Here is a 14148-nt window from a genome sequence, read left to right as displayed (position 1 = left end):
CTCCCTGCGTTTCAGAAGGTGTTCCACCGTTGCTAACATGTCTGCGCTCTCTCACAACAGACCTAATACATCTAATACAGCATACGAGATACCCCTACATCTGTCTTGTCACGGTCTGCGATCACAATTTACGACGTTACGAACGTTTTTTTTTATCTCCGGTCTATGGGCTTTTGAGCAGGAATAGTGCCGAGTGCGACAATCTCGAGTCAACCTGAAAAGACTCTGCCATCCCTAGGATTGCGATGGAAGCGCTTTCCCCTCGCTCAACCAACCTCCCACTGAAGCAGAAAACATCCGCAACTCGTCAAAAGGTGGATCCAAACGCGCCCGCGCCCGCGGCCGCTCCGGCCCCAAAGACTGCACCCTCAAAAATCCATGCGCCGCCGCCACCCGCCATTGTGACGGAGCCAGGGGAGGATGGGGAGAGGTACGCGACCGGAGCGTTTTTGGGGAAGGGGGGATTTGCAGTCTGTTATGAAGGAAAGCTTTTGCGCAATGGACGGGTCTTTGCGCTGAAGGTGGTGCGATCGGAGATGCATCAGAAAAAAATGGCCGAAAAGGTTTGTCTTCCAAACTCTGAGGGGTGGCTGATGGAAGATTGACTTTGCACCCAGTTTCGCACCGAACTCGAGATCCATTCCAAAATGCGACACCCCAACATCGTCCGCTTCTACCGCGCCTTTGCGTTTGAGCAATGTACCTACGTGGTTCTGGAATTATGTCCGAATGGATCCGTGATGGATATGGTCAAGAAAAGAAAGTGTTTGACTCTGCCAGAAGTCAGGCGCTTTATGATCCAACTCTGCGGGGCCGTCAAATACTTGCACAAGCGATTGGTGGCACATCGGGATCTGAAGATGGGCAACCTGTTTTTGGATCGCAACATGGATATTAAAGTGGGCGACTTTGGCTTGGCCGCTATGATCCTGTCGGAGAAAGATGAGAGACGGAGGCAAACGCTCTGCGGAACGCCCAACTATATTGCTCCCGAAGTCATTGACAAAAGCAAAGGTGGGCACAACCAAAAGGTGGACATCTGGTCCCTAGGAGTGATTTGGTAAATTCCCGTCCTACAGGTTCCCTCAATGGTAACAGGCTAATGTGCATTCCAGCTTCGCGATGCTCACTGGGTATCCTCCGTTTCAATCCAAGACCCAAGAAGAGATATATAAGAAAGTCCGGAACTTGAACTACGTCTGGCCAAAGAACTCAGAGTGTGGGAACTACATACCAGAGGAAGCAAAGAGCCTCGTCAGCTCTTGTCTGAATCTGGCTGAGGATGAGCGACCTCTGCCGGACGAGATCGTTGAGCATGATTTCTTCAACATGTACCCTGGATGTATTCCCCGGCAGCTGGATCCCTCATGCCGGCACACGAGGCCGGTCTGGCTTAAGAGCGAGGAACCTCGAGGCGACCGAATGATCGCTGGCTACAGCTTGGAGTATGATGACAAGTATCTGAGAAAAGCAGCGCACATCAAAGACCCGGAAGAACGATATTTCTTCTGTAAGGAAGAGTTTTACACTGAATGTGGTGTGGGTCGGAAGCCAGATGGGTCGTTCCGCAAGAGTGCAGGCAAGAATGCGTCCAAGACTGCGTTGTCTGAGACCCTGGTAGAGCAGGACAGGAAGCTCTCCCCGATCATCCCCTTGCCACCGGATTTTGTGTATAAGTATCCTGTCGGTATTGATGGTGATTGGAGTGTCCCCGATAACGAGGCGCCTCGAATGGAGCGCAACAGTGACTCTAGTTTGGATGACGACAGCTACGAGACGATGCCATATAACTCCTCTCCCAAGAGTAATGCTGAATCACTGGCGAGGACGCAGGCAGCCCTCGCTGCCGCACAGATGCGGCGCCTGGAATCGCAACCACAGAGTCACGCAGCCACCCTCCGCCAACAAGCGCTGCCCATGCGTGTGCCAAGCAGGAACGTTGGGACAGCACGCAGTACACAAGCAACTGCTGCAACTATAAGAAGAGCTATTAACACTCAAGACTTCGTTCCAGATTCCTCCGCAAGAGGGCTGGCGCAACGACCTGTGCGTGGTCCACGAGGAGTCGCTGCGTCGTATTCTGCTTCCATTCGCGAGCTCGATCGGCTTGTCTCTCATCCAATGCCCATGTCTGAGGGTGTTCCCAGCAACTTCACCATGGGCAAGACACGTTCGCAATCACGGCGTCAGCTAGAGGCTGCTGCCTCGCAAAACCCGCCACCCGTTGCGAGGGACGAAGTACAGCCTAGTCGGTCAGACAAAGATGAAGCGCGGGCGGAGCCGCTTGGGCCCAGGGTGATGCGAGTACCATCGAGGGGGAAGGATGCGAAGCCAACAGAGAACGGTTCTCAGCCGCAACAGGGAGACGAAAACATGCAGAGGAACACGCAAAGTACAAGCAAGACAAGTTCCTCCGGAAACAAGCCGCGCTCAACGCTCGGCCTGAGCCCACTTATCCATTCCAGTGAGGACTTCGAGCTATTGCAAGGATCTTCACCCGAAGAAGTTGTCATGGACATCAAACTGATGCTCAAGAACCTGACACCACCTTCATCGTCTCGTCGAGCATACAGGCCTCAGGCGAGACGCAGACCACATACATATGTTATCAAATGGGTCGACTATACGAATCGCTATGGAATTGGCTATGTACTGGACGACGGCAGCGTCGGGTGCGTCTTTAAGGCAGAGAACGGTCAGCCTGCAAGTTGCGTTGTTGTGCGGGATGGCGAGCGACACATCCGCCGCAAGGCACGAAGCCAGGAGAACCGCGATGGCGCTTCCACCTACTCTGAGGCGGACCAGCTGGTTCCCCGGAACGGCAAGCCCGTGGAATTCTACGAGAACTGCGATAATGGGCCTCCCGAATGCCGCGGAATTCGCAGAGTTCTCGTGCACCCGACAGTGTTCGAAGTAAAACCATCCAGCAACGGCTCTGCAGGATTGGGCGTTAAAGTCAAGACGAGCTCCAGCATCGAGTGTGCGAGGTCTGAGGCGGAGAAAGTGAAACGGATCAAGCTGGTCGACCAATTTGGGAAGTACATGATCGGTTCTTTGGGCAGATACGGGGATGAAGACATCGCGGAGGACGATGCGCCGTCGAAAAGCTCTGGCCAGTACATCAAGTTCTACCAGCGGTTGGGAAATGTCGGGGTCTGGGGTTTTGGCGATGGTGCTTTTCAGGTAGGTCTTTCGTTTCTCGTCAATGGGCGATTGCTAACGCAATATTCAGTTCAATTTCCCCGACCACACCAAACTGGTCATTTCCCACGGTAGCAGTCGAGGCGCATCGCCCTGGATAGACTTCTACCATCTTTCTCCCTCTGCAGCCCGCTACCTCAGCGCGAAGGGGAAAATGCACCCGTCTGGCTTTGACACTCGCGCCGTCGCATCAGATGAGGCAGCGGCCTTTCTGGCGATCGCGAGCGCACCGCCTGACGCTGTCACAGACGAGCGACTACGGGAAGTTCTCGAGGCCAACTCGTTCCTGCAGAAGATGGACTTTGTGCGAGACGTGCTGAGCGGCTGGATCCGCTGGGGTCGACTGGGCGGCCGGCCACCCGGGTCGACCGTCGCCAAAGGGGACGATGCCCAGGTTGAATATCCTCGCGAGATTTTCTGGGAGGGTCCGCAGGAGCGCCCGTCGTCGGGTGGCAATGGCGGGAAATATGTCTGGGTGACGGTGGGTGCGCAGGGAGGCGATGGGGATTATGTGTGCATTGCACATCCACCACCACAACCACAACCAGAGCAGGGGTCTAGAAGGGCTGCTGCAGAGGCGAGGTCTGATGGGGAAGCAGGACGATTCAGGTAGAAAAGAGCTGGTGTGACTTTTTGGTTTGCTTTGCGATGACACTGTTGTGTGTGGATTAATCCATGATCACTGTGAGTTTTGTTTTTTGTCTTTTTTCTGTCTGTCATGAAACGTTTACGACTTCTTCTTCTTGTATTTTTCTTCTTCTTTTTTGCTTGCTTTTCTTTTCTTTTCTTTTCTTTTCTTTTCTTTTCTTTTCTTTTCTTTTCTTTTCTTTTCTTTTCTTTCTTTCTCGCTTTTCATTTTCGAAGGCAGTTGGTTGGTCTACAAGATACCCGCAATGCTTGTTTCAAGTACCCAAGTACTGTACATACCTACCTCGGTAGGTAGGGATAAACTGTCTGCCTTAATGTCTGTTTTTTTTTTTTTCTATTTTAGTGTTTTGTCTTGTTTCATTGTGTTCATTATTATTTAAGTTGGGTTAGGTTAGTTGTGTTAGGTATATTGGAAAGAAAGATCAGCCTTTTTTTTTGTTTTTTCGGGAATACCTGATTTCACCTTAGTAACTATAGATTGATAATAATCGCAACCTTCGATGTGACTCAGATGCAGAGATATATATATATATATTTAGGTAGGCTGACTGATATGTTGTTATGTCCACGATGATCCCCATTATACATATATATAGTGGAAAGAAGCAAAGAGAAAGGAAAAAGTCTACAATGACATTGAGGTGGAATAATTAATATACTATAAAATGAAGACATACCTCACTTCACATTGTCTATAGTTCTTGTATTGTCAAAAATATATTGTCATTGTCTCTTTTTGACAGGAGAAAAGCTGTCTGTCAGCGCCTAGGAGTCCCTAGTGGTAGTGATATCGCCTGTGAAACCAAGCCAAGTACCCAAGACAATTATGTCAGAAACATTCCCCAAATCTCCCTTGCCTCACCATCCGATTGGTAGCATACTATATCAGATTTCTCTGTCAGATACAAGACTACCATGGTTCTGCGTAGGCGATCCAAACCCAATATTGATTCCCAGGCAACTACCGACTTACAGCTGGGTAAACTGTTTCGCGTCAGACGGTCACGCCTGCCTAGACAGGTTTTTCCGGGGGCTCCCACCAATATCTCGCTCCAGTATTGAACCCTTTTGGGGAGCAGAGCCTGCCTGATAAGTGGTGTCTGCATCATGATGACGATTTTGACGGTTCCCTCCATAGTTTCCTACCCGAGGCAGATTTTCCTCACATGTTGACTATCGTCCATCTTCACGTTCACCTTCGCCTCGCAGTTCTTATTCTCGTTGATTCTTCAGAACAGTTCCTAGCAACTATGCAAGGTAGAAGAACAAAGAAGTCATCCTTATCTGACTCATCCCAGTCCGAACCTCATCAATCTGATGGCAACGATACACCAGCCTCTTCCCTCCAAGACTCATCAAACATTAGTCGTGCGCTAGGAGCCACCACCACTTCAGCCTCACTTCTGCCAGTGCACGACGAACACAAGACAGCTGCTCCTCGGAAGTCTAGTCGGGAATACGTCAGATGGCGCAGACGCCTATGGAGCAGTGTCCAGCTTACTGATAGCCAGCTTCGGGACGCCCTCTTCATGACTTGGGATCAGCATGATGAATGGACAAAAAATCCCGAGATTGTTTTCAAGTTCGTCCCCTTGACCTTTGAAGGCAGAGAAGTATCGGCATATCTTGCTGCTAGCGCCTTGGACTATTGGATCGATTCCGCCATAGATGCCCATATCAGCATAGCCGGGTTGACTTCATTGTGGGTACCTAATATCTCTCAAGTCACAAATACCGATTTTTGTAAGAATTCCTCTGTCAGATATTGGCTCCACAGAAGATGGTCGGCGCCAACACGTTCTTCTTTGGATCGGTGATGAAGAGCCGAAACTCCCTCCTGTGCTGGCAGATCTCCCGATGGTTGAACTGGTTGAACTACGCAAGTCTGACTATGATCCTCGATAAATAAACCTGGATGTATCCACTCTCCAACCTGGAAGTAAGCTCCATCCCTGTGAAGATGAAGACTGGAGGGTACAATTCGATCCGCAGTTTTCATCTTTCGGCACCCTTGGTTTCTTTGCGACTCTTCATGACGGTGACCAACGTCATGTGATTGTCACTGTTGGTCACGTCATTGGGGACATTGGCAACTCTATACTTGTGGAGATTGGTGCTGATGATCAGATGAGACGGCTCAGAACAGCAGATGGATGCGAAAGAACCCTCGGTCGGCCTCGTTTCCGACAGCGGTGGCCAAGTCCACGGCAATGTCTGGATGAGATCTGCTTGATTGAGGCAGACGATCTAGAAAGGTCTGAAATCAAGTGTCGTTTTTCAAATCTGAACTGTCACGCATTTGTTCCTTGTGACCCTCAATGCCAACTCAATGAATTCGATGTGTCAGTAGATCCATCCGTCCAAGGTGGATTCGAGAGTGGGTACGGAACAGCTGTCCAATTCCTGTATACAAACATGGCGCGTCTAGTTGGCTATACCAGTAGTCTTCTGGTAAGACTTCGAAGGATCCCTGGTTCAGTCAATCAGGAAGCGTTGCAATCTTCTCTATCGTCCATTTCGAGCAATCCCGAGAGAGATACGACCGACGTATATATCTTCTGCAGCGAAGCCTTGACAAGTGTTTTGACAATGTCCTTCAGATTGGCTTCTGCGTAGAAAAATGAGCCTTCTCAACCCTTAGCCAAGGATTGAACATAGAGCGCATAGTGGTTGGTTCTCTAGGGTGCATGAACTGATTGATATATTATCGATTTCCTATTTCTATTCATCTTGTCAGCACTAGTCCGGCGCTAGGCACAAGCTCAGGAACTACTCCGTACAACGTTGTAGTTTCAAATATCAACAAAGCGGCAAGGATGTCGCCTAACCTAAAATGGTTACATCAACGTGATCGAAGCCTCATCCGGTAGTTAACTCCCCGACTTACGGTATATCTATAGTCTGTAAGTCGGGGGAAACGACGCTCTTTTTGGCGTCAGCTGACGCCACTTTTCGCGTCATTTCCCCTCATATGATAAAAGAACTGGTTGCTTTTACAGTTAGAAATTTAGCAAAATTATGCAAGTATGCACCTATAAGTATAAAAAATAGACTCAGTATTTGGAGTATTACTTCTAGGCTAAATCTCATTCTTTTGGTCAGGAGTGCAATAAAGTCTACTATATGGTGGCTCTGCTATAAGGTGTGAAGGCTGGTATTTTATAACAAGAGATTACGACTTAGCCGTCGTGGAGTAGGCAATACGCTGTCATAACGACAGAGAAGTAGACTTGATATGGAAACGTAGGGATGAATTCGAAATGGAATGGATCGCTGCATCTCTAGAAAGAAGCCTCAAAGGGAGGTGTTCTATATACTGGCCCACGACCCCGCTTCTACCCCGCCCTATTGGTTTGGCAACTTTGCACCTCGAGTCCGTTGAGTTCTCCCACGTGTGACCCGCGTACAGCTGTGACGGTGGTCTGGCGCTACCCGTTATAGAGAGGGAATATTAAACTAGGGAAAGGCAGATAGTTTATAGTTTTAAATTTCTGTCAATAAAGCAGCGAGTATAGTGCCTAACCCAGAATAGTTATATCACATGATCACTAAACCTCATAGGTATGGAGTACAGCACTTCTCTGGTTATGTCTTTACACTGTACAATTAATTTCAGTCTAGACAATTAATTAATTTCCTCTCTCTCCTTTTTTTCTTTAATTTAATTTAATTTTATTTTTTTTTTAAAAAAATTTCTTTTTACTAGAATTCTCTTTCTTCCCATTTCATCTCCCTTCTAGTTGGTTTTGTTGTGATTAATTGAGATTGGCTGGAAATGTCGCCATAGCGGAGCAGTGAAGACACGAGCAGGCATTGGTGGACCAACCCTCTAGGGGCGTTAGCACCTTGCTAGTGGCATCTGTCGTGTATATAGATCTAGATCTATATAACTTCTTTCTTTCTTTGGAAAGATATCTCGAAACAGTCACTTCCAGCAGGTGAACTTGATGGGGCTCGATTCCCGGGGCCCCGGGCTGGGCCCGAGTCCGCCCGGAGTTCGGCACCGTGGGGCTGGGCTCATCATGATTCTCACGCGATCCAACTCGGCAGGCGCCAGAGAGAGATACCGCCGTTTCTTGCAATTGCAGCAGTCCGATCTCGAGCGAAATGCAGACGTCTCATCTGCGGTAAATATTCGGACGCATGGCCATGGCGGATCTAGATGAGACCGAGCAAACTTCTCACACCGACAGTACGCCTCACCTTGCTGAACAGCCCAGACGACACCTTTCCACCGACGACCTGCGAGAGGCGACCGAATTACATGAGATCACCACCCATTACAGCCTATCGAGTGCGTCGGTATCGTCCGGAGAGTACCGTGTCACCCCCCGTCGGAGTGTCGCGTCTGCCAGCGAGCGAAGCAGCGTCCGCCGTGACAAGCAGTCTTTTCAAGCCATCCGGCGATTCTGGTCCAGGAATGTCGCCCTGACCGTGCCCCAGAAGGGCAATCGAGACTACTTTGGTGAGTACAGGCAGACAGACAGATAGCCAAGTCGTGTCTTGTCTTGACGGAATAAATGATTCTCCTGCCTACGAGGAATGCACGCTAACACAAGGATCAGCTCTAGAACGCACCTTTCTCGCATACATCCGCACGTCCGTCGTCTTCTCCATGCAAGGCGTCCTGATCGCCCAGCTGTTCCGCCTGCAGAACTCGCACTCGACCCGTTTCGACTTCTACACGGTCGGCATCCCCCTGTCGGTCGCGTTTCACGGCTGTGCGATCCTCATCTCGGCCATGGGCGCGTTTCGGTTTTGGAGACAGCAGCACGCGATTGCTAGGGGAAAGGTATATGCTGGAGGCTGGGAGATGAATTGTATAGGGATGCTTGCGATGCTGGTGAGGTTGCATTTTTCTTTGTACACTGGCCGGGAAAGAGGACTAACAGGCTTTAGGCGACGCTAACGTTATTTTCGTTGGCAATCGCTATCATCATCGAGATCGACGCGGATCCATTATCTCTTCCAGAATGGACATATTCCTTCCTTCCTTCCAATGCTGCTGGCGGTTATGGAAGATGGTTGGCACGGTGGTAATTATGTATCTGAATAGAGTCTACATTGTCACAATTAATGGTTAATATTAATCACTACCTACCTAGGTAGGTAACAGAAAAATCTTCATCACATGCGTCGTCACTCCCGTCTCATGTCAAATTAGGAAGGTTATCTAGAAGTCTACATCGAGTGGAGAAGAAACAATTGCATCGCGACATCACTTCTCGAAAGAAAACCGCCTAAAACGCGCATCATATTTTGGCTGTGATGTTCCATCCCGCCAAACGTGTCCGGAGGATCACGATACCAACGGTGGCAAGGAAGAAGCTGACGCCGCTGAACACACTCGCATAAGTGTAGCTGCCACCGTGGTCGGCCACAATCGTGCCAGCAATCGGCGGCCCCGTCAGGGTCCCGATGGCCGCGATGGCCAAGATCGTCCCCATGCGGAAACCCAGTTCCTTGATCCGGGGAGATGTGGGCGATGAGCACCGGACCCAGCCCAATGCCGGCGCCCGAGCTGATGCCGAACAGCACCGCGAAGGTGATGATGGCGCCGGCCCCTCTGCCCGGCAGCCACAATGCGAGCACGAAGATGGTCGAGAGTAAAGTCATCAGGATCATGACGTTGAACCGGCCGACTTTGTCGGCGATATAGTTGGGCACCGTCCGACCGAAGAAGCTGATGAGGTTAGTTTGGTTTGTTGCAACTTGCTCTTGGGGAGACCTACCTGGCGCCATTGAGGATCGGAACCAGGGACCAGGCCAGGTTGGACGACATGCCGTAGTGCATCGCCTCGACGACGATGTAATCGAAAGGAACAAACATGCCCCCTGAGTGAAAGTCAGCTTCAACAACCCCTCATCCGAAGGGGACGAACTACTTACAGTACAAGAAAAAGATGGAAGCGCACATGACGCAGAAGTTGACCTCCTGCAAGGGCCTGATGTAGTCCATCAGCTTGAAGGGGCGTGGCGCGTGAGGGAGGTTCGACGTGATGGTCAGGTTGGCAAAGACGAGCAGGGCCAGGATGAGAAAGGCGCAGATGCGCATCGTCCAGCCAAAGCCCACCTCGGGAATGAGGTGCTGCACCATCAGAGGAAAGATGACTCCGCCCAGGGAGGAGCCGGCGACGGTCAGACCACCGGCAATGCCCCGTTTCTTGCGGAACCATGTCTGAGGCTGCGCATGTATCTGCGTTAGTTGATTGTCTTTTGCGTCCTGAAGCAGGCAAGCAAGCTTACGGCGGTCATGGCGGGGGTGAAAATCAGCGAGGAGCCGATTCCCGAGCAGACAGACTGGCTGAGCATGAATTGGTAGTACTTGTGCGAGAGGCTGGTCATCATGAGGCCAAAGACGTGCATCACGGTCCCGATGGTGATGGGAAGTCGTGGTCCGTAGCTGTCGAACAGCTTGCCAGCAAAGGGGGCGGAGAACAGCATGAGGAAAACTGGTGCCGTGGGGATGTCATAGATTAACTCCGCTCTCATCCACCCATCGCAGTCACGCTAGTTATGAATATCATAGGGGTTTGCGGTCAAATCCTTGTATACACAGTCTGTCCTGCATCAAGATTCAGACTTGTATGTTTGGCATGTCGAATCCACCTGTGAACTTGGTTAAAGCAACTCTATCCACCAAGTTCCAACCAGGCATGCAATATCCGTATAGTCCAGTCTGAGCTGTAGCTAGCTAGTCATCCAACTCGTCTTCTTCATTATATGCACAAGGTTCATTGAAGTAATGTATCTGTGAAGCAACTTCTAGTTACGCATGAGGCTTTGCAGGGATACAAACACATTAAATTGCAGCTATGGGTAGAAAGAGGAACATCCAGCGTCATATGCATATACGTAGGTAATTGCTCAGATACCTAGATAAGACAAAACAAGAAAAGAAGAGTGGAAAAAGGTAATTGCTCAAATACCCCACGTCTTCTCCAGCACTGAAAATGAAATTCGCTCACATTAGGTATGCATGTACCCGCTTGTCAATTTTTTTTTGCTGTTAATTTTGTCTTTGATTCTCCAGCTGCTTTTGTATTGTAAGAAGAGAAACTCCAATGAATTTTTTTTTTAGAAAATTCGTCTTTCTAAATGCGAAGTGCTTTCTCTCCTTAATCTGACTCTGGCCCGAGAGTTCGAACACCCGACCTATGACACAATTTCCTATTTGAGAAAAATCGTGAAAACTACCTGCCCATAATCGGTTCAGGACTCATACTCGTACATTCACCATTCACGCGTTAGCTTAGCGCGTCTATACACATACATATATTTCCCTACCCTTACAATCGGTTATCCTGAACTTTTATACTGTAGTCATCCTTATCAGCACGTAGATTGCATGTTATGTTATTTATTGCTCAAATTTATATAACTGAGAGAAAGGATATAAAGATAAAATCAATAAACTGGAGGGTATAAGAGCAAGAAAGAAAGAGAGAATGTGGGCAAAGTTAGGTACTAGTCTGTCGGCACAAATTTGTACTGTACTACAAGCATATATAGCTTCATGATGATTCCCCAATTAATTGATTAATTGATTAACTAGGACGGTTTATGCATGAGCTCATCTCATCTCATTGTTCTTGGTTCACAATCATACTGTAGAAGCTAGGTCTTGGGCCAGATCCAGCAGTCTCTAGGTTACTATATATTAGGTATATATAAGGCGCTATGTATGTAGACAACTAGGTAGGAAACTAGCACATACACAACTTGAAATCTCCTATACAGGGATACAATACACGAAAGCCTACAGTAGATTGGTAGGTCTCTACTCCGTACATAGGTTTTTAGAGGGTGAGAGAGGCCTGTATAAGGGCTCGCTTAGGTGCGCACGGACCGTAGGGAACTGGCCGCTATCTCCAAACACAGCTAAAAAGATGTGGTATCAACCTACCTAGGTAGGTATATGTGCAGAGCATGCACAGTAAATCTTGGCGCGGAGGGGGCTAGGCTAGGCGATCGGCGGAGTATCGATCATGCCATGCAAGTGATGCGGCTGCGATCTGCGACGTGGTCATTCCACGCCTATGCTCATTGACAGGCCTGAGAGTTCAGTGTCTCTTGCCCTGATCAGGCAGATCATTCGATCTTGCTGCTGTGGACATTACGCCTGTAGGATAGACTACTATTGTTACACTTCTGTGCAAATCCTCGATTATGAACGTCGTACCGCCAGATCCCGAACCCGCTTCGTCATCCGGGGTACACGCACAGGAATCTTCAGCATCTCAGGGCCCGCGAGAGCACATCGATGTTGACGTTGGTCCATTCCAGCAAGGACTAATATCCGAGCAGCTAATCGCTGATAGTTCATCAGGATGATCCCGGCTTGGGCGATGGCGACTCTGCGGTTGGAGAGTACGGACCGGACATATTGCAACAGTGCTGATAAAATATCATCGCTAATTGTGTAATATACAGTGACGCTCCACTCTCGACTGCGTCTCTCTCGTCGAGTATCTTCAACTATCAGTGAGACAGCCCGCCTCCATCTATCCAAGTTCGTGTATATTTATCGAGACTGATATGTGCAGATACGAGGCGGGTTCTGCTTGACTTGCAGGTATTATATGGCATAAAGCTAAGACAAAGGTAGAACGGTCGACGATACCATGCCTACCGACAGGGTGAATATGTCATCGTAAGGATATACTCTGGTCACTAGCTCCGTAGAAACAACTGATCAGTATGTCAGCCAAACGACGAGAGAGAGCAAGAGCGCATGAATCTGGTATGTTACGTCCGCAGTCAGCAGCGTCAAATCCATTTTCTCACCCTGCTAGCACCATCATATCCATCAACTGGTCCTCGGCGGCGCCCTGTTCCGCGCTCCTATTTCGCCGCATCCGCAGCGGATCCTCGATTTGGGGACTGGGACAGGTATGTTTGTTGATTTCAGGACAGTTGTCGAGGAAGATACTGACAGATGCAGGGCTCTGGGCGATCGACATGGCGGAGTAAGCATAAACTATTCCGTGGCATTCGTTTCATCTTCTAACTGTATGGCCTGCAGTGAATATCCTCAAGCGACTGTCATTGGTAAGTTTTCATCCAGAAAGAACTTAACGCCAAACTAAGTGAGATGCCTCCAGGAACCGACCTAAGTCCAATTCAACCTTCGTGGTCAGTTAAGGAATCTCTCCCGTGCAAAGCAGAATGCTTTACAAGAACTGCTGCTAAGAAACTCTTTAGGGTCCCGCCCAACTGCCAATTCGAACTCGACGACTTCGAGTCCGAGTGGAACTTCTCCAAACCCTTCGACTTCATCCACGGCCGGAGTCTGGCCGGCTCGATCAGGGACCACGACCGCTTCCTGCGCCAGTGCCTCGACAACCTCACGCCGGGCGGCTGGCTGGAGCTGGCGGACTTCGCTGTCGCCGTGTACGCCGACGACGACACGCTCCAGCGGGCGACGAACCTTCTCGAATGGCAGGACCGGCTTGAGGAGGCGAGCACGAAGTTCGGCAAGCGGCTGAATGTGGCGCATCAGTACAAGGACTGGATGAGTCGGGCGGGATTTGTCAATGTCAAGGAGGATGTTTACAAGGTGAGCCCTCACTCATTATAGTAACAAACAACCCAGATAGTAGACACAAAGACACTTACCAAGGATGATCATCATTTTGATATGTGTTTAGGTCCCCCTCTCCCCCTGGCCCAAAGATCCCAAGCTAAAGGAACTGGCCCGGTACGAGCAGGCGTCGATGCTGGAGGCCCTAGACGCATATACTCTGGCTCTGTTCTCGCGCGTGCTGGGATGGAGTACGGCACGCATCCACGTGTTGCTGGCGGGTGTCCGTCAGGAGATCCTCGACCGGACGATCCATCTATATGCGAAGTTGTATTATGTGTATGGGCAGAAGCGGGAGGCAGGAGTCACCACAGCTTGAATGGAATGGAATCAGTGCGTTTTGTGGGAAGTTTCTGTTTTGATCATGACGGAGAGAAGAGAAGAGAAGAGAGCGGAGCGATATACCATAACCCTGAATTGTCTCTAGTCTACCTAATCATGTTGACACATACTACTACAGACGAATACAAGTAATATAATATAGATCTGTCCGTAGTGAACGGGTAAAACATCTGGATTGAATAGACGGGTTATTTCGGATTTCTGAAATCGAGAGAAAAAGGTTCCTCCCATAAACGATGATATTTTTTTTCTCCTTTCTTGCAGAACTCTCTTTTGGGGTATATTGTTACCTCGCCTTTTTCTTTCCCGCTTTGGTACTATTTTTCCCCCTCCCCTTTTAATAAAAAAAGTCTAGACCGTGGCTTTGAAAGAAG

At 49.3% G+C, this 14148-nt stretch overlaps 6 protein-coding genes across 6 annotated transcripts; 4 read left to right on the top strand and 2 right to left on the bottom strand.

The window, feature by feature from the left end:
* Positions 1–245: 245 nt before the first annotated feature.
* On the top strand, positions 246–3814 carry VTN77DRAFT_476 (uncharacterized protein; the record flags this gene model as incomplete). Its single annotated transcript, XM_069420854.1, has 4 exons — positions 246–563; positions 618–1060; positions 1116–3183; positions 3233–3814. The coding sequence occupies 4 exons, from the start codon at positions 246–248 to the stop codon at positions 3812–3814; spliced, it is 3411 nt and encodes a 1136-aa protein (XP_069280537.1).
* Positions 3815–5158: 1344 nt separating this feature from the next.
* Positions 5159–5396, bottom strand: VTN77DRAFT_475 (uncharacterized protein; the record flags this gene model as incomplete). Its single annotated transcript, XM_069420843.1, has 2 exons — positions 5159–5295; positions 5351–5396. 2 exons carry the CDS (start codon positions 5394–5396, stop codon positions 5159–5161), a joined length of 183 nt encoding a protein of 60 aa, XP_069280536.1.
* A 580-nt stretch (positions 5397–5976) lies between these two features.
* On the top strand, positions 5977–6465 carry VTN77DRAFT_474 (uncharacterized protein; the record flags this gene model as incomplete). The annotated part of the gene is made up of 1 exon (XM_069420832.1): positions 5977–6465. One exon carries the CDS (start codon positions 5977–5979, stop codon positions 6463–6465), a length of 489 nt encoding a protein of 162 aa, XP_069280535.1.
* A 1527-nt stretch (positions 6466–7992) lies between these two features.
* On the top strand, positions 7993–8889 carry VTN77DRAFT_473 (uncharacterized protein; the record flags this gene model as incomplete). The annotated part of the gene is made up of 3 exons (XM_069420821.1): positions 7993–8314; positions 8415–8692; positions 8749–8889. 3 exons carry the CDS (start codon positions 7993–7995, stop codon positions 8887–8889), a joined length of 741 nt encoding a protein of 246 aa, XP_069280534.1.
* A 141-nt stretch (positions 8890–9030) lies between these two features.
* Positions 9031–9591, bottom strand: VTN77DRAFT_472 (uncharacterized protein; the record flags this gene model as incomplete). The annotated part of the gene is made up of 1 exon (XM_069420810.1): positions 9031–9591. The coding sequence occupies one exon, from the start codon at positions 9589–9591 to the stop codon at positions 9031–9033; it is 561 nt and encodes a 186-aa protein (XP_069280533.1).
* Positions 9592–12018: 2427 nt separating this feature from the next.
* Positions 12019–13751, top strand: VTN77DRAFT_471 (uncharacterized protein; the record flags this gene model as incomplete). The annotated part of the gene is made up of 12 exons (XM_069420799.1): positions 12019–12120; positions 12179–12219; positions 12283–12333; positions 12396–12402; positions 12458–12502; positions 12557–12592; positions 12645–12741; positions 12794–12818; positions 12875–12900; positions 12954–12984; positions 13054–13408; positions 13500–13751. 12 exons carry the CDS (start codon positions 12019–12021, stop codon positions 13749–13751), a joined length of 1068 nt encoding a protein of 355 aa, XP_069280532.1.
* Between the last annotated feature and the right edge of the window lie 397 nt (positions 13752–14148).

This window comes from Rasamsonia byssochlamydoides (genome assembly GCF_041956645.1).
Source record: "Rasamsonia byssochlamydoides strain NRRL 3658 unplaced genomic scaffold VTN77scaffold_10, whole genome shotgun sequence".
Taxonomy (NCBI): domain Eukaryota; kingdom Fungi; phylum Ascomycota; class Eurotiomycetes; order Eurotiales; family Trichocomaceae; genus Rasamsonia; species Rasamsonia byssochlamydoides.
Note: the sequence above shows the minus strand (reverse complement) of the source record. Positions and strands in the feature narration are given on the sequence as shown.